This window comes from Adiantum capillus-veneris, chromosome 6 (assembly GCF_014529385.1).
Source record: "Adiantum capillus-veneris isolate H3 chromosome 6, ASM1452938v2, whole genome shotgun sequence".
Classification (NCBI taxonomy): domain Eukaryota; kingdom Viridiplantae; phylum Streptophyta; class Polypodiopsida; order Polypodiales; family Pteridaceae; genus Adiantum; species Adiantum capillus-veneris.
The window spans coordinates 58,837,316-58,864,606 of NC_140936.1; the positions used below are offsets into that span (position 1 = coordinate 58,837,316).

The 27,291-nt window shown below is 40.8% G+C and overlaps 3 protein-coding genes and 1 long non-coding RNA gene across 5 annotated transcripts; 3 read left to right on the plus strand and 1 right to left on the minus strand.

Annotated features, from left to right (window-relative positions):
* Positions 1–12,260: 12,260 nt before the first annotated feature.
* Positions 12,261–12,731, plus strand: LOC147455568 (uncharacterized). The gene has a single exon (XM_086513729.1). It carries the CDS (start codon positions 12,261–12,263, stop codon positions 12,729–12,731), a length of 471 nt encoding a protein of 156 aa, XP_086369855.1.
* A 2,844-nt stretch (positions 12,732–15,575) lies between these two features.
* Positions 15,576–19,849, minus strand: LOC147455569 (uncharacterized). Its single transcript, XR_015188493.1, has 2 exons — positions 19,525–19,849; positions 15,576–15,807 (listed from the first exon to the last, which is right to left on the minus strand). It is a non-coding gene; the product is annotated as an uncharacterized LOC147455569 (long non-coding RNA).
* On the plus strand, positions 16,487–19,190 carry LOC147455570 (uncharacterized). Its single transcript, XM_086515283.1, has one exon. The coding sequence runs from the start codon at positions 16,695–16,697 to the stop codon at positions 19,188–19,190; it is 2,496 nt and encodes an 831-aa protein (XP_086371409.1). The 5' UTR covers positions 16,487–16,694.
* A 1,034-nt stretch (positions 19,850–20,883) lies between the features above and the next one.
* On the plus strand, positions 20,884–27,154 carry PRD1 (putative recombination initiation defect 1). 2 transcript variants are annotated; one of them, XM_086514324.1, is made up of 11 exons: positions 20,886–21,563; positions 21,900–22,018; positions 22,118–22,275; positions 22,376–22,654; positions 22,750–23,716; positions 23,848–24,604; positions 24,690–24,985; positions 25,063–25,765; positions 25,881–26,102; positions 26,389–26,409; positions 26,486–27,154. In XM_086514324.1, exons 1-11 carry the CDS (start codon positions 21,099–21,101, stop codon positions 26,759–26,761), a joined length of 4,263 nt encoding a protein of 1,420 aa, XP_086370450.1. In that variant the 5' UTR covers positions 20,886–21,098; the 3' UTR covers positions 26,762–27,154. The 2 variants fall into 2 exon arrangements, with proteins under 2 accessions (XP_086370449.1, XP_086370450.1); XM_086514323.1 differs by lacking the exons at positions 26,389–26,409; positions 26,486–27,154 and having other exon boundaries at positions 20,884–21,563; positions 25,870–26,042.
* The last annotated feature ends 137 nt before the right edge of the window (positions 27,155–27,291 follow it).

The window sequence follows — 27,291 nt, forward strand, 5'->3', positions numbered from 1 at the left end:
TTCTCAAAGCATCTTTAAACGCTTCAATTTCATCTGCAGTATTTCCTGTAAGAAGCATATCATCCACATAAAGTGTTAGCATAATGAGAACTCCATCTCTCTTTTTGACATACAAAGTACTTTCTGTTGGACAATTCTGAAATCCCTGGCCAATCAAATAAGTATGTATCTTCTCATACCATGCTCTTGGAGCCTGTTTGAGACCATACAAAGCTTTACGCAATCTACATACCTTTTGCTCTTGACCTTTTACAACAAAACCACTTGGTTGACTTACATAAACTTCTTCCTGCAAATCACCATTCAAAAAAGCAGTTTTTGATATCCAACTGATGCACTTTCCAACCATGATGAGCAGCAATTGCAACTAGTGATCTAACTGTGGACGCACGAGACGTAGGAGCAAAGGTTTCATCATAATCTATATGCCTTTCTGTTGCTCATAGCCTTTTGCCACAAGCCTTGCTTTGTACCTGTCAGCAGTACCATCTTCTTTCCTTTTTACCTTAAAAACCCACTTTGTACCAATAGGCTTTTTACCTGTAGGCAAGTCCACTAGATCCCATGTATGATTCTTATGAATAGAATCAATTTTCTTGCTGCACTAGCATCTTTCCACTGAACACACTCTAAAGCTTGTTCAAATGAATCAGGCTCATCTGCATCACAAAGAGTGCTAAAGCAAGCCAAATCTACTTGCTCTCTGCCAAAAGTAGTACCCCAGCACGTGTTTTTCGTGGCAACGGTGCATCCAACTTGCTATCCTGCAAAGTTTTTTGAACCCATTTAGGCAAGGTTCTTTCTTCCCTGAGAACTTCTTGCTCTTCACGCACAATTTCCTCTACATCATGAGGTGTCACATGCTGATCAAAAGATTGATCAAGATTATCAACCTGTTGTGATTATTGATTCTCCACAAAAGAAGGAAGCAAACCTTCAAATACAAAATGTGTCTGCATATGAGGTACAATCAAAAGCAACCATAGGTTGAGCAGTAGTTTCTGCAAAAATTACATCACGTACTTTCAAAAATCTTGTTTGTAGCAGGATTGTAAAGTCTATAACCTTTAATATTCCACTATTGTACCCCACAAATATACATTTGATTGCCTTATCATCAAGTTTCCCACGTAACTGCTGAGGGATGTGAGCATATAAGCAACACAACCAAAAAGACGAAGATAACTGACTGAAGGTTTTCTGTCATACCAAGCTTCATATGAGTAATGGTCTTCAAGGCACGAGTAGGACACCTGTTCAAAACATGTGCTGCACAAGCAACTGCCTCCATCCATAGCTTATGAGGCAAAAAACTTAGCCTTGAGCATACATCTAGCTGTCTCCATTAAAGACCTGTTCTTCCTTTCTGCAACACCATTCTGTTGTGGTGTGTATGGCATAGTGCATTGGTGTTTAATGCCTTTCTTTCCCAAAAAATCCTTAAATGCACCTGACATGTATTCACCTCCTCGATCGGTACGAAGAGTCTGTACTTTGCAACCTATTTCATTTTCAACCATGGTGACATAATGTTGAAAAACTGCAAACACATATGACTTTGCTTTGAGTGGATACACCCAACAAAACCTAGAAAAGTCATCAATGAAGGTCACAAAATAAAGGCTGTTTCCCAAAGATGGCATCCTCATAGGACCACATACATCACTGTGTACAAGCTGCAACTTTCGTGTCCCTCTAACTAAACCATCCTGCGAAAATGCAATTCTGTGCATCTTTCCAAGAACGCAACCTTCACATACATGTCTCGGTGGCATCTCCAATAAAGACAAATCATGCACCATATTATGACATTGTAAAGTCATCAAACTGCCATAACTAACATGCCCAAATCTAGCATGCCACAACTCAGCATCCTGCATAGCATGGCCTGAGTCTTTGTTTCTGCAATACATACCTGAATCTGCTTTTCATAACGATCTAGCACAAATAGTCCATTTTCCAGCGTACCTGTAGTGATAAGAGAATAAGCATTCTCTCGATCTCGTACAACACATCTGTCATCCTCAAAAATGGCCCGAAGACCATTTTTTGCAAGAGAGGATACAGACAACAAATTCTTCTTGATCCCTGGAACATATAATAGCAATATCATCTTATCAAAGTCACCAAATCATTTGTGTCTCGTCAACACTGTAAGTAGAAAAATCTGAATATACTAAGAAAGCATAAGAATCCTGCACAAAGTTTGCAGACTCTTCTTTAGCTGTAGAAGAATCACCAGAAGCTGAAACAACCAAACCAGAAGCTGAAACAACCAAACTTGACTCTTTCTTCTTTTCTTTAGCAATTCGCTTTTTACACTCACTAATGTAGTGACCAGGTTTCTTGCAGTAGTGACATTTACCTTTCTTCTTGGACTTGTCGGAATCACCTTTAGACTTCTCTGAAGACTGTCCTCCACCAGACTTGGAGTGATGAGCACTCTCTTTACCCTTGTTTTTGTTATGTACAACAAGAGCATGATCCATACCATCCACCTGTAAAGACTTGTTCTTACGTGATTGATCCTCCTGCAATAGCAAAGCCACTAACTTTTCAAAATGAAGAGGCTCAGGATTAGTTCGCAAAGACAGAGTCAAAGAAGTCTGAAAATTCAAATAAGACGGTGGTAGTGAATTGAGTGTTTTGGAAACCAAGTCCTTCTCTGGAATCACTTCATCAATGCTAAGCAATTGCTCTTTAAGATCCCTGATTTTTGTAAGATGCTCGACGATATCGTCACCTTCGTCCATCTGTATTTTGTCAAGTTGTTTCTTCAAAAACTCTATTCTGGCAGTGTTTCTTCCTCCAAACATAGCTTGCAGAGTGTTCCAAGCATCCTCAGAAGTTCTGCAAGATCTGATATGTGGTGTGATTGTCCTCTTTATGGTTAAGGCAATCACGACCATAGCTTGTGCATCTTTAGTATCCCATCTCTTTTGCTCTGGAGTGACTTGTGAGGGTCCTGCACCAACAGCTGCACCACGACCAGGCGTGGTAGGTGCAATGCTACCTGGACGAACTTCATCTCCAGACACATAATCCCACAATCCTTTACCAACCAAAACATTTTTGGCCATAAAAGACCAAAGAGAATAGTTGGTACCATCCAATTTGTCTTCGGATGTAAACACACCAAAAATCTCTTTCTCCGTAGATTGAGCCATACTGTGGATGCACACAAGAGAGCAAAAGTACCTCCAAGAGATTCACAAATCTCCTCTCCAATCCAAGCAAAACTCTACACAAAATCTCAGCACAAAGCTAAGATAAGCCGCTTCCCAAAAGAACTGTTTACCTGAAGAAAATCTGTCAAAAAGCACACCCTCTTGATCTAAACGCCTCCGAAAAGTAACTTCTACTACGCTGCTCAGAACAAAATTTTGAGGGCTTGAACGGCTTCAAAAGGGGGGTAAAATCCCAGGTCGTCTGCTCAAAGTACTCCCGGAACGTCGAGGATGCTCCCACGAGCAAATTTTTCGAAAACTGCCTGAAAACTGCGATTACGCGCGCGGACGCGAAAACGCAAGTAGAGGCTCTGGAAATCACCTTGCTCTGATACCAATTGTTGAAGATGATGAAACAGGAAACAGAAGGAAGATAGCAACTCAGTTTAGGAAGAAGATGGAGAAGGAGAAGACACAGAGCTTGCGTACGAGATCTCTGTAGTCTATCTCTCTGTATTAGAATAATAGAGTATACAAACTCAGAGCTACAAAGCTTATATGAAACCCTAAGAGATAAGGTGTCCTTTCACACCAGATGTCCAGGGGAAAAAACCCAGTGGGAGAAAAGTGCCCCTGGTGAAGCGCGTATACATACTAACACTACTACATGTCTACATTTAGCAACCAACACAAGTACACACCGCAGAGTAGTCATCGTGACAACCGAAGAAAAGATCTCATCAAAGTCAATACCCTGCTGGCTGCTTAAATCCTTTAGCAATAAGTCGTGCCTTGTACTTGGGTTTATTATCATGAGGCGTAATTTTCTGCTTATACACCCATTTGCATGGTAATGTCTTTTTACCTTTTGACAATGGAACCAACTTCCAAGTTTGATTCTTATGCACCTAGTCCATTTCAGATTGCATAGCTTTCTCCCACTTTGCCTTGTCATCCATTGACATGGCTTCCTTATAGCAAGAACGCTCTCGGCAATCTGTCAACATAATGTAGTCCACTGAGGGAGTAAATCTATCAAGAGGCCTTGAAACTCTTGTAGACCTTCTAATAACTGCTTGAGCTAGTTGTCCCTCAGCAACATCTTGTACTACACGAGGATTCTGCACTTGTTGTCTGACATTAGGCACTTCAATCCTATTGTGGATAATTCCATCTTCTTGGAAGATAACTCTCCTGACCTCCACTGTATGCACAAGCTTCTTATGCATCTTTTCTTCATTGAAGTATACGTCATTACTACAAACTATCTTTTTAGCTTTAGGATCCCATAACCGAAATCCCATCTCGCCAGGATTGCCATAACCAAGAAATATGCATTTCTTTGACTTAGGAACCAACTTGCTTCCAAACTCCTTTGGAACATGGCAATATGCTTCACAACCAAAGACTCTAAGATGCTTGTAAGAAGGTGGCTTCCCAGACCAAAGCTCTTCAGGTACCTTCTCATCTACAGCCTTGTTAGGAGATCTATTAATAAGATGGACAGTCGTTGCTAACGCTTCCACCCAAAATCCATTAGGCAACTCTGCATTAGACAATATGCTACGTAAATTCTCTTGTATGGTACGGTTCATCCTCTCAGCAACACCATTTTGTGGAGGGTTATATGGAGCAATCAACTCTCTTTTGATGCCTTTGGAACCACAAAAATTTTAAAAGGCTTTAGTGACATACTCACCACCATTGTCTGACCCTTAAGCACTTGACTTTCTTGCCAAACTTATTCTCTCCACCTAATTCCACAAAATTTTGAAATTTTGAAAGAACTTCATTCTTCTTCCTGAGAGGATATACCCACACTTTCCTTGAGAATCCATCAATGAATGTAACAAAGTACAATGAACCTCCCATGAATACGTTAGGCATAGGTCCACACACATCACTATGCACTAACTCTAATGGCTCACTTTTTCGAGTGCTTACCCTTTTGTGTGGTGACTGTGTTTGTTTACCATAAAGACAATGCTCACAGACTGAAAAGTCTGAGAAATTGAAGCCAGGAACATAACCAAAACAAGACAAGTTTTTCATTCCCTTTTGAGACATATGTCCTAACCGGTGATGCCACAAAGAAACACTTGGCTACTCAGTTATACAAATTACATGGTTTTTAACATTGGATACATGTAACATGTACAAAGTCCCAGACTTTGAACCATGTGCTACCACGAAAGAACCTTTGGTGATCTTCCACGAACTATCACCAAACGTGCAGTAATATTCTGCGTCATCCAATTGTCTTGTACTCATCAAGCTTTTGGTAAGCTTTGGAACATGTCTCACATTCTTGAGCGTGAATAAAGAACCATTCTGAAACTTTAACTGCACATCGCAGACACCAACTATGTCGCAAGCAAAATCATTGCCAAGATGAACACAACCTTTACGGGCTGCATCATATGTACTGAACCACTCTCTGTGAGGAGTCACATGAAACGATGCACTTAAGTCAATAACCCAATCCTGTAAAGCATAGTCATCAGTTGTTAAGTATGGAGCCTGATTTACCCTTGTAATTTTATGTGTAAAAGCGCACATTTGTAAGGCCCTCATTATGAGGAGAAGCCATCGTGCGTGAAGGTAAATCACTCACCGGAAACCAAAATTTTCACAGTCAAAAACCAGGGGCAACTTTAGGGGCCTCGGGGATGGAAGCCCCCGAGACTTTTTTTTCCTCACTGGAATATTCCTTTTTGCCGGAATATTATGGCCGGACGGCGGCCGGAAAGTGGTCGGAAAACAACCGTCGGTTGGCCGGTGGCCGGTGGCCGGTAGTCAATGGCCGGTGGCCGAATTCAATGGCTGGTGGCCACACATGGGCGGATTGGAGGGTCCGATTTGGACTTATCTACACAAGGGCGGCTACACATGGCTGCCTCTCATGAGAGAGGGCAGCCCTTTTGGCCTATAAAAGGAGGCCATTTCTACACACATTTCATAGTGTGAAGTTGATGCAACAAGGTGAGTGTGAGGTGGTGAGAGTGAAGCAAGGCGAGAGCTCTATTAAGGGTTTAATCCCTTTGTAAACTACTTCTTCTTTTGAAGTGCTAAAGCCATTGAGTGGCTGCTTTCCCGTGGACGTAGCCCACATTGGGTGAACCACGTATATCGTGTGTACTCTCTCTCTCTCTCTCTCTCTCTACTCTATAATCTCTTGTGTGTGAAATCTATCTCTCTCCATTAAGTAATCTACTCAAATATCTATTTAGCTACGTCTTATTTCCTAACATCAGTGACAATGAAGAATGTTGAATCCATGGCAGATGTGAGATAGATGTCTCCATCAGAATCTTCAACAAAAACATTGTTGATCTCTTCAATCTTTATACTGCTTTCCTTAGTCTTGCCTTCTTCTGACTTCTTGTCTTTACCTTTCTCTTGTTTCCACTTTCGATAATCTTTCTTTATATGACCCTTTTTGTGACAATGATAGCACTCAATGTCTTTTTGGCCACGTGATTTGCTACGAGATTTTCCTCTCTGATTCTGCTTGGCCTTTTCTTGTGATCGACCACGAACAACGAGAGCATTGCTAGTACCACGAGAAGTATCAAGATTCTTCTTGCTAACGTCTTTAGTAAGCAAACTTCCCTCAACATCAGCACATGTTAAACCATCAGGAGGTATTGAGTTACTTATGCCTGTGCGAAAAGTATCCCAACTTCATCATCGGAGAACTCTTTGTTCAACATTGAGAAGTTAGGTGGCACTAACTTCCCATTTTGGAAGGAACAAATCTACAATGTCTTAGTACAAAAATCCACCCGATAAAGATGAAGGGGACAAAGCCTGGGGATATGGATGAGTATGATTGGAAGGAGTTGGATGAGCTTTCCAGTCCACCATCATGATGAATTTGTCAAAGAATGTGTACTTCAATGTGAACATGGAAAAGACTAGCTATGAGATGTGGAAGAAGTTATGTGACCTGTATGGGAAGCAAAGTGCAGCATCACAGGTTTATTGGTTGAAAAATTTAGTTTATTAAAGATGGATGAGGACACACCCATGTGAAACCATCTCAATGAGTTCAACACAATTTTCAGTCAGCTTCTTATGCAGGGAGTCAATTTCGACAATTCGTTGATGCGCGCGTGCGAGAGCGTGTGTGTGTGTGTGCAGCAATGGAGAAGAGAGGTGACACAGGTTTGGTTGGACTCCAAACACAATAGTGTTAGGGTTATGAATCCTTATTCTTAATGTAGAATGAATGGTCAATGTTAGTTCCCGGTTAGTCTCCGGCCGCCCAACACTCAGGCGCGGCACATTGGCTTTACCACCCCAACAATTGGGTGCCTTAACAAATCTACAAGGTTCTAGAGTTTTGAGAGATTCGAGTCAATGACAAGTCTTGGAGTTTCTTGGGAATTTTTGCAGAGGTCTTGGGAATTCTTGGGAACCAACACAATGACCAAGATCGTGCCCTGGGTGAAATTGTGCCCACTTTAAGGAGCACTGTGAACAAACTGGGTGCCGTAACGAAGCTACAAGGTTTTGGGGTTTCAGAGATTCTAGCCGCTTCAAATAAATTGGATGCCTTAACAAAGCTACGAGGTTTTGGAGTTTCAAAGATTTGAGCCGCTTCAAATAAATTGGGTGCCTTAACAAAGCTACAAGGTTCTAGAGTTTCAGATATTTGAGTAGCTTCAACTACACTAAATGCAATGGTCAAACACAATTTGCCAAAGCCAAATAATCGCATTGGTTACAATGCATGTGAACAAAGTGCAAATCGCTTATTATATATGTGCTTAACATTTCTTTTTTATGCAACCAAAAAATGAGAGCTTTGCTTTATGTAATTTTTAGACTTTTTCAATTCACACGTCGAAACACCAAAGCTACATTATGGTGTATCTTCCTCTACACATGTGATTGCACATGCCATTAAAAAAAAGCAAGAATAGAGGGAATGAAAATGGGGTGTGTGTGTGTGTTTGTGATAGATGGACAATTGTGTAATTGTATATGGTAAGATAGAACTCATAGCACACGTATATAAACTAGGATTATGGTGTATCTGCCACTCCCCTCCTCTTCTCCCTCCCTGTCTCTCTCTCTCTCTCTCTCTCTCTATGTGTGTGTGTGTGTGTCAAATGAAACATGGATTTATGAAGATTAAGCGATAGCAAGTGATTGATAAAGAAACTAACATACATTCTCATTCTCATTCTCATTGTCTTTTATACATCAAATTGATAAAGTTGAATCACAACAATTGAAATGGTCTTTACCTCCCTATTTTGCATTGTCATCTCTCTCTCTCTCTCTCTCTCTCTCTCTCTCTCTCTCTCTCTCTCTCTCTCTCTCTCTCTCTCTCCATCTTCTTCCCTTAAAGATACGGAGCAATGCCAGGATGATGGTATACCTTTATGTGTTTTTAGCTTAGTTTCATTAATAGTTTTGTTAATTAGTTTCTCTAAGTGTAACCGAGGGTGTTAGGGATCTCTCCCCCTCTATGGAGAACTCTTTTGCATTATTGTCCACCCCCCCCTCTATATCAACAATTTCCTTAAAAGATAAGGAGAACTGCTAGGATTATAGTGTACCTTCATGTGTTTTTAGTTTAGTTTCATTAATAATTGAAGTTTCATGGAAGATGGTGTCTAGACCGTGAATGTTTTCCCCACGACATGCAAGGTGTATTAGACAGCTTGATCAATCTTGAAGAGCTAGGTGTGAAATAGCAAGAAATAGAGCTAGGAACACTTTGTGTATTAAGGCATTGAGGGTCTTGAGGTTATCCACACATTTCTTATGAAAGAGACTGTTATGAGGGACTTGAACCACCCATTGTTGTCTAAGAGCCAGATCATGAGTGCATGGATATTCATGTTTAAGACCATGCAAGTAGTTTAGAGAAAATGTGCATGCATAGAGCCCCCCGTTGTGCTTGAGGAGGGAGATTATACAAAGGTAGCAAGACATTGTTGGTCAATTTGCTCTCACTGTGCATCTATTCCCATCTTGAAAAATCCTTCCATGGCACCAATTCTATTTGGAAAATGTTTGATACACAACTTGGGCTGCTGCTCCATATGTGGAGCTACAACATGGAAGCTTGAAGGAAGAAGTATTTGTAATTTTTTAGGAAGAGGAGTTTACATGTTTAAGGCACATGGTTGTATATATCACAACATTGGTCCTTTAATGCCAATTTAAGGACGTGATGAAGTTTCTCGATTTGAACAGTTGTATTTTTTTGACACAGAGTATGAGCTACAAAATAGACTACTCCATGTTTCACACTTGGACGTTGAAGTATTACAAAATTTACAAGAAATGATGCATAGGGTGAATCCTTATGCTCGTGCACTTTGCACTGTAGGTGCTATGGTTAATGGATCTGTAGTTTCATAAATCAAGATAGTGATAACTAAAGCTCGCTCTAATAGGTGGCAATATCTTACTCCCCGTGGTGGTGAAATTGCTGCTATATTGCCTAGGAAAGGGGATGAGAGAACTATAGGGCATCATGACATAGTGTTAAATCTTCCAAAAGGGGGATTAGAAAGGATTTCTAATTCGCATCAATCATACATGCCTCTTATGTATGTTTTTTTGTTTCCAATGGGAGAAGATGGATGTGATCCTTTACTACAAAGAGGATCTAGATAGAAAATTACACAAAAACAATACTATAGTTTTTGAATACAAATAAGAAATGAAACTACTGAGTGTCTCCTATCGGGTGGTAGATTTCTCCAACAATATATTGTGAATGCATATAATTCCATGGAGGACTCACGTTTGTTGTGGCTAAGAAATAATCAGAGGACACTTCGGGCTGAGGTCTATTAGGGCTTGGCCGATATGGTTCAGGCTAGGGATGGTATTGATGCTATTTTGGGACAAATTGCTGGGCGTAGAATTGTATTTCCCTCTTCTTTCACTAAAGGGCCACGATATATGTGCCAATTGTACCAAGATTCCATGGTGATTGGTTGTAAGAAGGGAAAGCCTAATCTCTTCATAACCTTTACATGTAATCCACGATGGAGAGAAATAGAAGAAGCATTGCTACCAAGACAAAGTGCTTCAGATCATTCGGATCTAACAACACGTGTATTTATCTCAAAAGTTCAAATACATGATGCATTTGCTCATCAAAAAGGCTGTCTTTGGATATGTTGTAGGCCATGTATGTGTGATCAAGTTTCAAAAGCAAGGTCTTCCACATGCACATATATTGTTGATTTTAGCATCTGAGAATAAACCAATGGAAGCATCCCACTATGTAAGTTGGTGTGCGTTGAGCTCCTAGACAAAGATCTGTTTCCAGAGATGCATAGTGTGATTAGTCGTTGCAACCATGTGGTCCCTTGAATTCAAATGCTCCATGTATATGAAAAATGTAGGTTTAAATATCCATGCAGATTTAGACTATCTACAAATGTGGATGAAAGTGGATATCCTACGTATACGAGATGAGATAATGGAAGTTTTGTTGAATTAAGAGATTGCAAGCTAGACAACATATGGGTTGTTCCATACAACCCATTTTTATCATTGAGATATAAAGCACACATCAATGTTGAGATTTTCTCGACCATTTCTATTGTCAAGTATTTGTACAAGTATGTCTATAAGGGCCATGATCGAGCTATTGTCGTGCTCCGTGATCATGAAGGTGTTTTTGACAAAATTAAGAGCTATCTTGATGCACGATATGTTTCTGCATTTGAAGCTATTTGGAAAATTTATGGTTTTGACATGCATGAAGAGAAGATTGATATCCAAAGATTGCAAATTCATCTTCCCGATCAAAATACTACGAATTTTTGAGATTTAGATGATTTGGAAAGGTAATAAATAGCAATGAAATTAAGAAGACAACACTACTGAGTGGTTTGTCGTAAACCAAAATAATCCTGAGGCCCATATACTAATATATGATGACTTTCCTACTATGTGGGTCTGGAACAAGGCTAAAAAACAATGGACAGTTGGGAGATACCATTGGAAGAATGTACAACATTGTCCCCACTTCTAGAGATGTTTACTATTTACGAATTTTGCTAACCATATGTACGGTATGAAAGTGTTATGATGACTTGCGAACATATGAAGGACATGTTTATGCTACATTCAAAGAGGCTTGCAATGCTAGATGGTTATTGCAAAGTGGTGAGGAGTGGATCACATGCTTGGAAGAAGCCTCTTCTTTTCAAACTGGATTGCAATTGCGCCAATTGTTTTCTATTATATTGGTATACTGTGAGCCATTATGTTCAAGGACATTTGTGGGATAGGTTTCTTGTTGAGATTTTTGAAGACTACGCATATGCTTTAAACATGTGTGTACTTGATGCAAGAGTTTGACAAGAAGTTGTTAAAACTCGGGCACTTTGTAATCTGCATTCTTTGCTCCAACATTATGGTAAGAGGCTCTCTGACTATCTTGGGATGCCTCCAATTGATCAAAATTTTATGTCTTTAAGTAGTAGTAGTGTGTTAGCAGAAGAGATTATATATGATACTACCAAATAATGTAGTATGGCAGAACACATGGAAAGGTCTTTAAACAATGGCCACCGTGATGCTTATAATTGTGTACTATAAGCAGTTGAGCCAAATGGAGGGGGTATCTTCTTTCTAGATAGTCTGGAAAAACCTATGTTTATAATGCATTGCTTGCACGGCTTCGCGGCGGTGAATGTAAGGTAGCGTTGGCATGTGCATCTCTAGTATTGTCGCTTTCGTCCTTAACAATGGAAGAACTACACATTTGAGGTTTAAGATTCCTCTAGAATTAAATTCTGAGTCAACATGCAATATAAAAGTGAATAACCAACTTGCTGAATTGTTGAGAAGAGTAGTTTTGATTATGTGAGATGAAGCACCCATGACTCATCGGTATGCTTTTGAGGTAGTAGATAGGACACTTGGAGATGTTTTACAAACATATAGCTTGTTTGGTGGAAAGGTAGTTTTGCTTAGAGGTGGCTTTAGGCAAATTCTACCAGTTGTTTGCAAAGGGGACGCAAAGGTAGCCAAGCAGATATTGTGAATGCGACATTGTGTCATTCGTATATTTGGAGACACAGAAGAATATTAAGGCTCACTCAGAATATGCGTGTGCAAAATTGTATGACAGATGCAGTTGAGAAAAAATTCTCACATTGGGTTCTTGATATCGGTAATGGAAATATACATGATGGAGGAATTGTTGACAATGTCACTTTGCCTACGAGCATGCTACTTCACAGAAACCATTTGTCATATCTTAATGAGAGCATCTATGGAGATATTCAGAGAGTTGAGGATTATGCAGGATTCTTTAAAGATAGGAGAGTTCTTGCACCTTGCAACAAGGATGTAGACGTGGTCAATGATTATGCTCTATGCAAGATGTGTGGACATTATAGAGAGTATTTGAGTGCAGACTCACTATATGAATCAGAAGAGAGTAGTGCTTTGTATACAATTGAATATTTGAATAGCTTGGATTTAGGTGGAGGATATCCACCACATGTATTGTGTCTGAAAGAAAATGCTCCTGTCATGCTATTGCAATTTGGAGCCAAGAAGGGGACTTTGTAATGGCACAAGGTTAATATGCAAGAAATTTCATCGCAGAGCCATAGAGGCAGAGATAATCACAGGCTCCAACTTTGGAGACCGAGTATTTCTTCCAAGGATAGATTTCATTAATGAAAATTCTTAAGGACTACCGTGCCAAATGAGGTGCATACAATTTCCTATACGGTTGGCATTTGGAAAGACCATCTTGGGATTATATTTGGTAGCACTTGTTTTTTCACATAGTCAGTTATATGTAGCAATGTCACGTGTGTGAACCCCCACTTTCTGTAAAGGTTGTGGTCAAGGATGATAATAAAGCAGAGTTGACTCCGACTCCAAACATTGTACTCAAAGAAGTGCTGCAGGCAGCAAATGCAGTAGGGTAAGCATGCACAAATGGAATATTGAAATTGTATATGCAAGACATCCTCTTTTACATCATTTCTCCTCAAAATGATGTAAGGTTTCAAGCTACAATTTTCCTCAAAGTGGGAGTGCAATATTTTGTTGCATCGACTCTAAGCAATTGCAATCTAAGTCATTGGGTTATTTATGCCTTAGAGTTGAAAAAGGCGTCTCTATTGTATTCTTATATATGACATATTGTAAATGAGTAGAAGTAATAATATACGATTACATGTGATGTCTTAATTACTTTTCTAATGGGATTGACCCGAGCTATATTTGTTCTCGAAAAGATAATAGCTACTTTTCTTAGAATTTGACTTCAACACTATGTTTTTTGGACCGACATCCATCAAAGACAAGGTGATTGTATATAGGAAGGGTTAAATGAAATCTGTTTTGGGTAAATAAGTGTGGCCCTAGATCTTTTAACTCTCTATTTTACTTTTAAAATAGTCATGAGTTAATCACTTACACATCAAAATGAAACAATGGAAATTTGGAAGAGTTTGTGGCCTAACACTCTCTCTTACTTTCTTTTAATCAAATTTTTTTTTTTGTTAAATGAGATTGGTTTTTGGTAAATAAGTGTGGTCCTAGCCCTTTTAACTCTTTATTTTAATTTTGAAATATTCACGAGTTTACCCCTTGCATATCAAAATGAAACAATGAGAATTTGGAGGGGTTGTGGTGTGTCAAGAAGTTTATGGTAAGTTTACTTTATCATTTTTTGAAGAATATAAGCTTAAGTGTAATTTTATAAGAGCTTGAATATCTTATTTTATTTATCTCTGTTTGGTTAGAGATGGCCTACCACTCTACAGTGACATGGATGCACATGCAACCACCAACATTTATCTATGGTAATTAACTATTTTGTCTATGATAATCAACTATTTCACAAAAAAGTTCACATGAGTTACGCAATTGTGTTATAGATCCGCGATTTTGGAGAGGGCCTTTACATGCTAATGATGTTGTTCGCATCATTGAAGACTTTGAAGTTGTTCGGTACGGTAAAATGAGACTTATTGAAAGTGGTTTATATTTTTTTGTTATGTAGTTTATGATTCAACATTGAGTATCTTTTTGTAAATATAACCATTATTATTGACAATATATTTTGTTGGGTGTTTACCATCATATTTGATGGCTTGCAGGGATATTATCACATTAAAATGGCCATCCCTATGTGATTCTTTGGAGGTGGCGGGCTATAACCACTTAAAATACATTATTCATATAGTGATAGTTGTCCCGGTTGGAGGAAAGAGATGTATGTGTTGGGCCACCCTCCTCGACGCCTTGGATGAAGTGTGTGTCGCATTGGACCATGGATAGTGCGGACACCAAGTGATTCTTCTAGAACCTTATTTTATTGATGATGATGGTCATTTATGTAGTTTGGCATACATTGTGTGTTGGAATTTATGTAGCTTGACACACATCTTAGAATGTAGTCTTCTATTCCTCTCTTTCTCTACGGAAAAACTTCTTGCTTGATTTTAATTATGGTTCAATTACTCCTTGCTTGATTTTGATTATGGTTTGAGAAAAAAATATTTATGGTTCAATTATGTAGATGGTGATGTTATAGAGTTTGATTTCATTGAGTTCTATTTTTTGGCAAGTGAACCTTGCTATACTCTTGATTTACCATGTCCATGTTAAAGAGAGAGAGAGAAAGGTTGTGGGGTGGCTCAAATGTAACTCTCCCTCATACACACCACCACTCTAAACAATAGCAAAAATCTTTCATTACTTCATTCTTCCATAGTATCTCTCTCTCTCTCTCTCTCTCTCTCTCTCTCTCTCTCTCTCTCTCTCTCAACGGAGGCCTCTCTCTGCGGCCTCCGTTGAGAGAGAGAGAGAGAGAGAGAGAGAGAGAGAGAGAGAGGTGGTGTGGTGAGGGATGCTAACAAGGGAGAAAAAGAGAGAATATGATGTGTGTCATGGGGAGATATATAAAAATAGCCACACACATATATAAACACACACATATTTAGGCTGGGTTCAGACTGAACCGGCGGAAGAAACCTTCATCTGCAAATCTGCCGCCGCCTAGTGTGAACAACGTGGAGGAGGAAAAGCGAAAAAGTGAAGGGGGCCGAGAGAGGCCATCAACTCTTCCGAGAGGGGGGGGGGGGGGGGGGGGGGGGGGGGAGGGGGGGTCAGAAGAAAAATGGAGGGCTCGACGGAAGAGTGCCTCAACTCAAACCAATCAGATTTCATCATGGAACATCCACGCCCCTTTGCATTTCTCTTCCGACGCCTGGTCTCAACCCACCCTTTTATACACAAATGTAGGTGCACACATACTCATATATTTAAACTTGAGAAACTATATAATATTGTCCTATTGATAAAAGCGAGTGAGATCCATTGGAGACGTGAATAGGGTAAAAGGGCCAATAAAAAACCGGGGCCCAATAATGAGACACAAGTCAAGGACAGAAATAACCCAATATTAGTCCAAAAAATTTTCATTTCTGTAGCCATTTTTTAACGTGGCCCAAAAAAAGTTACAAGGCCAGTTCTGGCTTACAAAGGGTCCATCTGTGCATTTGTCCACGTACATCAAGGATTACAGCTGGACCACGACCACCTCTGCACACCTTTGTTAAATGATCAACCATAGCAAGCTCTCCGACTCCTTCGCGCCAAAATCTGCCGCTTGATGATCCACTACCTGCACATAAATGACCATTCTCAGCAATGATGCTTCACAATACACAGATACATCATACAATTCCACACAGAGGAACTATTTTCACAATCGTTAAGAGCTGCACTCTTGTTGCCCGTACTATATAATCAAAACCAGAAAAGGTTCAATAGGTAAGCACCATCCAAGCCACCCACACCACTGTCTCAATTTAGCACAAGCCAACCCACCCACACCACCTTCATAGAGTAGAAACTATACAGAGTATTCACTACAAAAAACAAGCGCCAACAACCAGCTCATAGATGAAGTTGTGCCATATCAGAAGAGACACCTTTATAAGCTTGCAGAACACAAGCACACCAACTCCTCTCATCTACATGCTAAACTATTCACCTTAGGCTGCTACATATTCAATCACAAACAACAGTCAAGCAATGCAAGCACTCGCATGATGACTTCAAGAGCCCCATGTGAATGCAAAGCCTGCTTGATAGAGAGGCATCCAGGGCTCGAGGGTCTTCTTTGTACTTCACAGCTGGTGCACAAGAATGGTGGAAGAGTTTGCTGCTGCGGGAAGGTACATGTCCTGCCCATTTTTATGTGTGTGTTACCTCGCAACCAAGAACCATTCATTTCACCAAAACTCCCTTCATCTTCAACTACACAAAAGAAGACAGTCGAAAATCTCCATTTACCCTCTCCTAAACCTGCTCCCAAAAGAAAGTTTTCAGTGAAGGAATACTCCAAGCTCTTGGAACCAGCTTTGGATTAAATCTTCGTGCTTTACTCAAGAGTAAGAACATTCTTCTACCTTCTTCACTTCATGAGTTTATGAGCCACCTTATCAATTTTAATGTGTGTAATCAATCAGCCCTAACATCTTTTCTTGACATGCAGCAAAGCCGAAAATGCCAAAAAGAAAGCAAGCAAACCATACACCAGTAAGGTCTAAAGGCAGCCGACTACATGCATCCGATCTTCAACAACATTCCCACATCACATCCCCACAAAGCAAGTGCAAGAAGAAAGTGCAATTCATGGATGAGAGTAGAGACAATGTCTCTCCACCAATCAGAGACCAACATCAAAACTTCATCGTCCAACCATCAACAAGACAGCAACACCGACAGTACCATAAACCTCTCTCCACATCACCTAAAACCACCAACAAGCCAACATCATCCGCAAGTAAAAACAAACCTCTTCTTAAACAAGCAAAGCCCAACTTTTCGAAAAGGACAGCACCAAACACAAGGACTTCATTGACTAACCTCACAAAAGTTGTTCAAGATAGTGCATGCCACTTGCCAACTGAAGGTGAAGCAGAACTGCCAAAGACTCCTCATAAAGTCAAGAAACACACTGTTTTGAGATGGACAGAGCTGGATATGGCCAAGGCATTGCAAGCGCGTGAAGACGGCCTTTCATTAAGAAAATGCTCCTTGCAATTTGGAATTAGTAGATCTGCTATAACAAATTGGGAGGAAGGCAGAACTCAGAAAAAGAAAAAAGGTCCGCCAACTCAGCTGAGTAATGAGGAAGAAGATGCTTTGCTACAGTGGATTTTTTTAAAATGTGAATCAGGACATGAAGTTTCTGTCTTGGATGTCAAACTCAAAGTTGCAGAAATATGTCAAACGAGGCATACAATGTTCTCAAATGGAATTCCAGGCAAGAGCTGGTGGGAGGGATTTCGCAGAAGACATCCTAACCTAGTCTTCAGAGTTTCCAAAGGGCTAGACCAATCAAGAGCTAGCAGGTTTAGGCTAGAAATTGTTAAGTCACTTCATGAAAACCTTCTAAAGCTATACACGGAACACAACTACCCACCCACCAACATATGGAATGCGGATGAGACAGGTTTCCAAGGCTCTAGGGACAAGGGCATGAAAGTTCTTGCGAGAAAAGGAGCAAAAGCAGTGTATGGAGTCACATGTGATTCTCGCGAGTGGATGACTGTACTATGCTGCGTTAATGCAACAGGTCAAGCCATTCCCTCCTACTACATTTTTAAAAGAAGCCGCATCACAAGTAATTACATTCGGCATTGTGAGCCAGGGGCAGCAATGGCCATGCAAAAAAAGGCTTGGATGACGGGAGAACTTTTCCAAGCATGGTTGGAGCACTTCGACAATGCCATAACTCAAACCATCGGTAAGTCTAGTAGACATCTTCTAATCTTAGATGGGCATGGCAGTCATGTATCCCTAGATGTAGTAGAAAAAGCTGATGTTGCAGGAATCGACATCATCACCTTGCCAGCTCATACCTCACATAAGCTACAACCTCTAGATGTGAGTGTTTTCAAGTCATTGAAGGTGCAATTTAGAAAGGAAAGAGACATTTGGCAACAGAAAACTTCATATAGGCAAGCAACAAAATCAGAACTTGCAACTATTGTTGCTAGGGCTATAGAATCTTCTTTCACAAAATCCAACATCACTGCTGGCTTTCGCGCAACAGGTATATGGCCTTTAAATTTATCTGCAGTGCACTTTGAGGGCATGCCAAGCAAGCACATCAACATAGTTGAAGATTCAACTACGGAAATATTCAGAGAGGAGGATAACATCGAAAATCTATCTCAAGTACCCAACACACCAATGCAACCAAACATAGAAGACGAAGCAATAATTGCTTTGAACAACATGGCAGCACAGCTTGACGAAGACATATTGAGAGAACCTGGAGAGATAGCCACACCAATGACCTTCACACAGCTATTACAAGAAGAAGACATGTCCATCTTTCAAGGGCCTTCACAAGAAAGATTGTATACAGCCAATGATGAGAATGCAGGTAATGTACATCTATTGGATTCAGACTATTCTTTTGGCAACAATGATGCAAATTCTACACCTGCAACTCAATCAAGAATGCAAGGTCTTGAAGATGAAAATCAAAATCCCAATCACCCCTCTCCACCAAGGCAAGCAGATAATAGTCAACGTTTCATTGATCTTTTGAGAATACCAACCACGGAGGTATGCATAAGGCAAGTGCATCGCAAAGCCTTTGTTGACTACACGAAGAGCATGATACTCACTTCTACCCAGTACATGGAAAGTATGAAAGCTAAAACCGCAAAGAAGGAAGAGATAGCAAAGACAAAGGAGACAAAGCGCTTGGAGAAAGAGATGAAAAAAGCGCAAACTATAGCAGAAAAAGATTCAGCAAAACAAAGAAGGATCGAAGCACAACAAGCAAGGCAATCACGCAAAGTCTGGGAGGCACAACAACAATCTTTTGAACAAAGATTACGTTCAATTCTATGGGAAGGTGGACCTACACATGACCTTTACATAAGGCCATTGCATGTCCCTAATCCATATCATGCATTGGCTCGAAGGCAAAGATTGGACAAAATGCGAGCACGACCTAGTCAACCATCGACTGCTTTTTGATGCATCAACAACAAAGTCTACAATCATGTTGCACTTAGTTCTTTTAGTTCTTTTATACCAGTTTAACACTGTAACTACTATTATGAGTTTTGTAATGTCATCTCTTGGACTATACCATTTTGGTCTCCATGCTTTTGTCGACCTATGAGTCATGTATTCATCTTGACAGAATATATATGCAAAGTTTCATTGCCTTGGTTTAGCTTCGTTGTAATGCACATTCTGGAACATACGAAAAAGAAACAAACCATACATTGTTGAGTGAATACGAAGCCTCACCCATATAAAAATGTTGCTCTTGAACCATACATTACTGAGTGAGTATAAAACTCACCTGTATACTTTGTTCTTGAAGGTCTCATTGCCGTGTTGTTGGTTGGTGAATCTGGGTTGTCTTCTTGCGAGTAGGGATCTGCATGCCCCATATGTTGCTTCATCATCTACTAACGTTGCCCATTGCTGCTTCGTCATCTGCTAGCTGTTGCCCATTGCTGCTAAATAAGTGAGTATCAGTATCCGTATCAGTCCCCTGAAGGAATTTGCAAGCAATGCCTACTGATGAAATAATTTACATCACATTACTTCATGCATGTACTGCCCTCCATGCACTCACAGTTTAGCTCTCCAGAGATAGAGGTATGAAGTGAGTTACGATGGCATCTCTGTCCTTATGTCGTAATACGAACAAGCATAAACAATTGAAAGAGTATTGATGAATGCACACAACCAAGCTGTAAAGATATAAAGACCAGATTTTCTTTGAGGAGTCACAGGTAGAGCATATCGCCTTACCTGAAGCTTTCAAGATGGGGCATCTTTCAACATTGCACAGGGTAGCTAGAAGCAAGGGCATGCATTGGCCTAGTGGAATACACCTGCAGTTGAGGCAGTGAGTCGCTGGGAAGAATTTTGTTGGTGCTTGTTGTGCATGAAAACAGACTTGGTATGTGGTGCTTCCTGAGCAGAAGCTCATGATGTGAAGGTCTATATGCAAAAAAATGAGAATTAGAAGAATTGGCTACTGAGCCTAGTGTGTGAGGAACAAGGGCTGTACCTGATTGCCTCCCGCAGCTGTAAACATGAGAGTCGACGAAGTTGAAGTAGACAGCGAATGCCTAGATGGGGTGTTTTCCCTTCTTCTTCACACTTCCCCCTGTACACAGGTCTGCCCCTAGCCCCCTGCCCCTAGCCTGCTCGTCACTGACTTCGCGGAAAAACAACCTCACAGGGGCAAGCCTTGGCCTCGTGGGATGCACCAGTGGAGGCGTACACTATGCACGGTGGATGGGTAAGCTCATCATGAAGTTTAATAGGGTCATCAGAGCTTACAAGCTAGATAAGACTCGCACGTGTGTCAGCTCAAGTGCGGCTCTAATAACACGCCTAAGAGGTGCTTGAGTAGTAAGTGCTGGCACCTGCAATTGCTTACCTACCACACCTATATTGAAAAGAGGGTGGACAAGTGGAAGGGGATCCAAAGTCCTATTTTTCATGCCCATTTTTTATACAAAGGAATCTTTGTTTTTCCCAAATAGCCCCCCTCCCATCACTGCAACACATTCACCTTCTCTACTAGTGTACAGTGAGATGCAGCGATCCTGACCAATGCCTTAAACACCCAAAAACACCCAAATTTGACCCCTAAACCAACCTTTCCCCTTAGGTGGCCCTAAGTTGGCCCCTTCACCCTACTTGCACACATTCTCAGATTGGAGCTTCACAAACTGTATAAGAATGATCCCTTGGTAAGAGCGAACGAGACCTGCAGGAGGCTGGTCGCGATAAACCCGTGCGGCCGTGCCTCCAAGGGGCTCGGGGATGGGCACGCACTGACAATGTCCTCGGACCTACGTAGGCCTGTTGCCATTTGACAGTGTCGAAAGACTCGAAATTTTCTGTTTGCTTCAAATGCGAATGGCGGGAGCACAAGCGGACCAGCTACATGGGTGCACACAAAGTCACAGTCCATCTCTTCAGCTGTCCACAGATGAAGGCGGCTCCATCTGCCTCATGTGCTTTGTCAAGCTTCTCTCCGACCACTCCGCCTTTCTCACTCACAAGCTGTACGCAGTTTCAGAATTTCGGCAAGCTCTCAATGGCCCCTCCTTCTGTGCGAATTTTTTTGGTCATCACTCCCATTTCGTAGTTTCGCCTCTTTCGGAAGCCCTTGCCCATTGCAGAGATAAAAGCAGTAGTTGCCTCGCGAAGGCTCTCATGGAACTCATCCTCGATCTTTGCAAGCTTTATTCTTCTGTGGGTACGGAGGTTCCTCATAGCGATCCTGCTTCCCTTCTTTATGACTTCGTCCTTCACATCATAATGGAAATCAGCTCTTCATCCAGTCTATCTTACAGCGCGGGGCAAAGGAATTCGGTAAGTTTTAGGCCCTTGCGAATGCTAAGTAGCATCTGTCAGCTGAATGTTAATATCTGTGCTGCTTGGCCAGCAACCTTTAGTTCATCATAGTCTGCAACTCGTCTTAAGTGAAGATAGAAGCTGCTTAACCTCCTATGTGGATAGAAATTTTCTGACGTGCTCCCACTTAAATCATTAGTTTAGTTGTTATCGAGTCTGCAGGAAAATAGGAAGATGGATGCTTGGCCGCTGATAGCTTGTATGCGATGCTATCGGTAGCAACTTGAGCTGCACATTGTGCCTTTTCGTCATAAAACTCGGTTGTCTTTAAGCTTTTCAAATTGACTATGGCAGCTACATGTTTTGGGACGACTACTGGACAGCTACCGCCATTATGACAATGTGCTGCCAGCTGCTATACAAAGCTATCCTGACTTTCTGGCCAACCTCATTGCAGGCTTAGTGGTGCCAGGGTACTTTGCCTACTGAATAAAAATTGTACTTTCCAATGATATATTTACTTTGAAACTCCATGAGTGTACAAAGTATCTTACATGCAAGTAATTTTCTAGGGATCAACTGCGAGGCGAACTTTTGTTTCTTTTATACAAGGTGTCCTCTTTTGAAGGAGGTATCGAACAACTTCTACCGTTCCTCTCAGAATTGACGAATGCTGCCATCAATATCCTTGAGAAAACAGAGAATGATGAGTTGAGAATCAATTGCATTGGTATGCCTGTTTTTTAAATTCTGGTATTAATACTCCAAGAAGGTTGTTGCATCTGGATGCAGAAACCGGCTTATAGCGTCGTATGTTGACATGATTGCAGCCTTGCTCAGTACAATGGCTCAACAATCAGTTATCAGCATTCGTTTTCAACAAACAAATGTGGATGCTGAAGCTGTCCCAGAACACAGAAATGACTTTGCAAGAGCTTTTGCAGAGGCACTTAAAGGATCTCTGATCTCATCTGACTCGCAGGTCCAAGTGGCTGCATTGCAGCTTCTGTTTTACATGTGTTCCCCAGACAAAGCATTTATAAGTGACCTTCAGATTCTTATTGAAGAAGGCATAATGGATTATCTTTTTGAGATTTTAAGAGTTTGTGGTGAGTCATACTAATTTTGTGTCTAAGAATCACTAGTCACAGAAGCACGATTTGTCACATTCTTCCTCAATCTTCTGCTTTCTCCCATATGGCAGAAAACACCCTTGATATAGTGGTATGGTCTGTACGAATTCTTAGGATGCTTTCAGAAGCAAAGCAGGCTTTCACACAACGGTTTGCTTTGGGCCTTGAAACAGCAAGTTGGATTCTAGAGCGTTCTACAGAAACATCTATGCCTGTTTTGCAACCTGACCTCCTTATTCTTATAGATCTTGGTCTGAACAATTATCCTGGAGCAATCTCTCGTGTTAGTGCAGAGCGGTTACTTCACATTCTGACCGCTATAATCAAGAATCATAATGGTGATACTTTGGGTTTGGGTCAGGATTCATTTATTTCAGCTTGCTCAGCCCTGTTGGCACTGCTAGGGCTGCCATGCACGCCCAGCATACAGGAAGTCCATTCTCTTGTGAATTCTGCAGTTTCAAGCACATTCATGTCTGTGGCTGCAGCAGGTCTGGTAGGATTGGATTGCAGAATGTTTCAGTATGCTGTCCTTCTGTTGAAAGGAGCTTTCGTTTTCAGCCTCAAAGCTCAGGAGCCTGTTGATTGCTCTTTTTCTGATACTTTAATATCGATAGTTGAGAAAGTCCTACTACCTTGTTTCCTAAAGAGCTTGTCAATTATTGACAATGAAGATACAGTTTTTGCAATTCTGGAAGTGCTTTTTCTCATGATAGACGAGCCTTCTTTACTAGCTTCAGCTAGGCTTGGTAGTATTCTCGCTACAGCCTCCTGGTTCAGTGTAACTTATGAGTTAATGGCCAGATTTCCAGCACGCAGAATTAAGGATCTTATTATGAATCTCCTTGGTAGTATGATCTGCAAATTGGAAAGTGGTACTCTTGATGAAAATGTCAAGCAACAATTTACTCAGCTTCCCAGTGACCCTCAAGAGTCACTTGTTTTGTTGGCATTGAGCAGCATCCACGACGATCAGCTTAAGCTTATCCAGTTTGCTGTTATCAAAGTTCTCTACTTTAGCCACATCTATGGGGATAGGTGAGACTTGTTGCTAAGATTGAGATGCTTGCACGGTCATTGACATTGCTGTTCCTCCATAGTGATGGATTTTAAAATGCTCGATCCTAGTTGATAAGATTTACATTGTAAGTCCTTCTGGCACCATGCAGGTTTGCAGAAGACAGCCATGTTCTAGCATTCTTGGAACAGTATCTTTTGATGAACTTCTCGACACCAAATCTTTTGATGAACTTCTCGACACCAAATCAAGGCTCTTGCTCATCTTGCATTTTTAACCAATTGCTCTATATTTACATCCTTACAATAAACACAGCCATTTCTTGCGGTCTTACATATAGTCTTGAAGCAGAGAGCTTGCTTGCATCACTTGTTGAACAATATCAGCACAACATCATATCTCCTAATATGCATAGAAGTGTCTTTGTATGGCTGATAAGGACACAGAGTTTAGAATCATTTATGGTTGCAAGCATGATAGACAGGATTAAGACCTTGTCACGTGGAGAGCAAGGCAATAAAGAGAAGATCACAACATATCCAAGGATTGTAGATCAAGAGGATGGGCAACCGGAGGATATTAACTTTTTTCTGGTTGCAATAGAGGAAGAGGACTGCTGTGGTTTATTCTTTGCTCGTGTACTTGATGAAGTACTTGCAAGTCAAATTGAGGATGATATTAACACAGTTGTAGGTTGTTACATCAAGCTTGTAAAGCTCTCTGCTGTGGCTGCCAATCAGCTTTGCCTTTCTGGAATTGTTTCAAATATAAGAAGCTGGCTTGCCATTTATGGTGCCAGGTTACCAAAAATTCACAGCTGTTTGTTTGAACTCTTGTATCAGCTTCTTTGTGCAGTGGATCATGATAGAGCCTTGGATGAGGAGTCTTGGGGTCTTCTTGTAAATCAGGTATCTGTGATTCTTCAAGGTTTGAAAATAGATTTCGCTTTCAATTTTTGAATTATTGATTGAATTTATTGGTCTGGTTATTTAGTTTGTCCATCCTCTGGCGGACAAATTGAATTTCTTTGGTGATACTGATGCTGACGAAGAACTTTTCAGCCTTTTAAGTCTGATGGGTTTGATACTGCATAAGTCCATCGAGAATACTGGTTTTCTTGCACAAGCTTCCAGGATTATTCTCTCACATGAGCAACTTCAGAACTCTATCAGATCACATCTGAATAAATTTGGGGCACGAGGTTGTAACTTACTCAATTTGGTTGCAGAGAGCATGGATGGAAAAGTTTTAGCTTGCATTTTGGCGTTTCATCTGCTTTGCTTGAGATGGTGAGTCATTTTTTGCTTTGTTCTTTATAATCTTATGAAATTTCAGGTAAGTTGTAGATAAATATTTGTTGATGCAGTGCAATCAACACTCTCAGGCCAACTCATTGTATTTCGAGATTGGCACATTCATTTGCACAGCCATTGGAAGAGGATCCTCATCCTGGCTCTCTTTATAATCTAGTTCTTCCCAGAAGTATTGAGCAAGTTGAACATTTGTGCAGACTACTTTACTTTGGTTCAAACTTTGTGAAATCATTAGCATCGTCTTGCCTGGCAGAGGCATTCAACTGGCTAACACAACCTGGCACAGACCAGTCGTCTCTGGAAACTCCAGATGCAAGGAGATGCCCTGAAGTGTTGCAGTCAATTTTAATGGTTCTGCAAGGGTCTGTTCTTAATGGCAGTGAAGTTGTGTGTAGAAACAGTTCATTTTGCCTCTACTCTTTGCTAGTAGACACTAATCTTAGCTTACATGAGAAAGCAATAATTTTTGGAAGTCCTTGGCATCGTTTTCTTGTGGAGGACTTTGTCCTAGCTGTATCAGCCCGAGATTCTGCAAGCACACTTGATCCTTCTGCTATCTACATAGCTATTGGAATGCTGAAGCAATCTGTGTCTCCAACATGGACTAAGTCTGTCCTGAGTCCTTGCATTTCAGCAATAATTTCCTGCCTTACAGCTCAAACAGTATCACCAGCAACTATTGTGCTTCTGAAGGAGCTGCATGGAAAAGGATGGCTTCAAGTCCAGCACTTGGAAATGATCTATAGAACTCTTCAGGTAGGTGCTTTGCAAGAGAAGAGGTAGATTTGTGATTGCATGCAACTGTTGCTGGTAAATGCTCCTTTTCCCACCCACTCAGCTTGTTACTTACCCCTCCAAAGCGTGTTGGCAGACTACTAGAAAGATAGTTTATGAAGAACATGCCAACTTGGACTGCTCTGGCTTTTACTGTGATCAACGGCACACTGTATGCTCATCCTTTTGTCGACAAGATTCTGATGCAGAGTGCCTACTAAGCTATAAGCACCTCATCAACATTGCAGCCAGCTGCTGGCTGGATCCTTTAACAGGTGTCCGTTACAGCATAGCTGAACCTTACAACTCTTTGCAACTGGTCAGCTTGATTGATGAGTTTCTACAGGAAACGACTTCTATTCCAGCAGAGTAACTTAAATCACTGTGAAATGCATTCCATTGACTCCGCAACTGCCTGATGAATTCCATAGAATGCAAGTACTAATCCAGCCGGGACCACCATGAAGATAATCATTTGTCACGTTATCCAGTTGAATGCCAACTCACGGAAATGATCAGCTCAATGTATGCGTTTACTCAGGAAACATCTTTCTTTTCCCTAGGGTCAATAATGAAGACTAAAGCTTTGCATATGAAACCGATAGTTGCTGTCACAAGCAGTCCAGGTAAATAGCTTTTTGCTCACCAAAAATTGCAAATAACTAATTGTGTGTTACTTACCCCTCCAAAGCGTGTTGGCAGACTACTAGAAAGATAGTTTATGAAGAACATGCCAACTTGGACTGCTCTGGCTTTTACTGTGATCAACGGCACACTGTATGCTCATCCTTTTGTCGACAAGATTCTGATGCAGAGTGCCTACTAAGCTATAAGCACCTCATCAACATTGCAGCCAGCTGCTGGCTGGATCCTTTAACAGGTGTCCGTTACAGCATAGCTGAACCTTACAACTCTTTGCAACTGGTCAGCTTGATTGATGAGTTTCTACAGGAAACGACTTCTATTCCAGCAGAGTAACTTAAATCACTGTGAAATGCATTCCATTGACTCCGCAACTGCCTGATGAATTCCATAGAATGCAAGTACTAATCCAGCCGGGACCACCATGAAGATAATCATTTGTCACGTTATCCAGTTGAATGCCAACTCACGGAAATGATCAGCTCAATGTATGCGTTTACTCAGGAAACATCTTTCTTTTCCCTAGGGTCAATAATGAAGACTAAAGCTTTGCATATGAAACCGATAGTTGCTGTCACAAGCAGTCCAGGTAAATAGCTTTTTGCTCACCAAAAATTGCAAATAACTAATTGTGTCAGAAAATTGTTAAAATGTGGATACCACCATGACAACCATTCAATCTGATCTACAAGATGTTGCCGTTTGCTGTGAAAAATGGAATCTTCCTCAGTGGCTAAGTTTTTAATGTCCAGGTTATTGTTAAGATCACAATCTAGATTGAACCATGTCAAAACTCTTCAATCTCATCCATGTCATATTACTTGCCACCTTTTCCTAATTTAGAGTGTAGCTTCTTTGCAATCTGT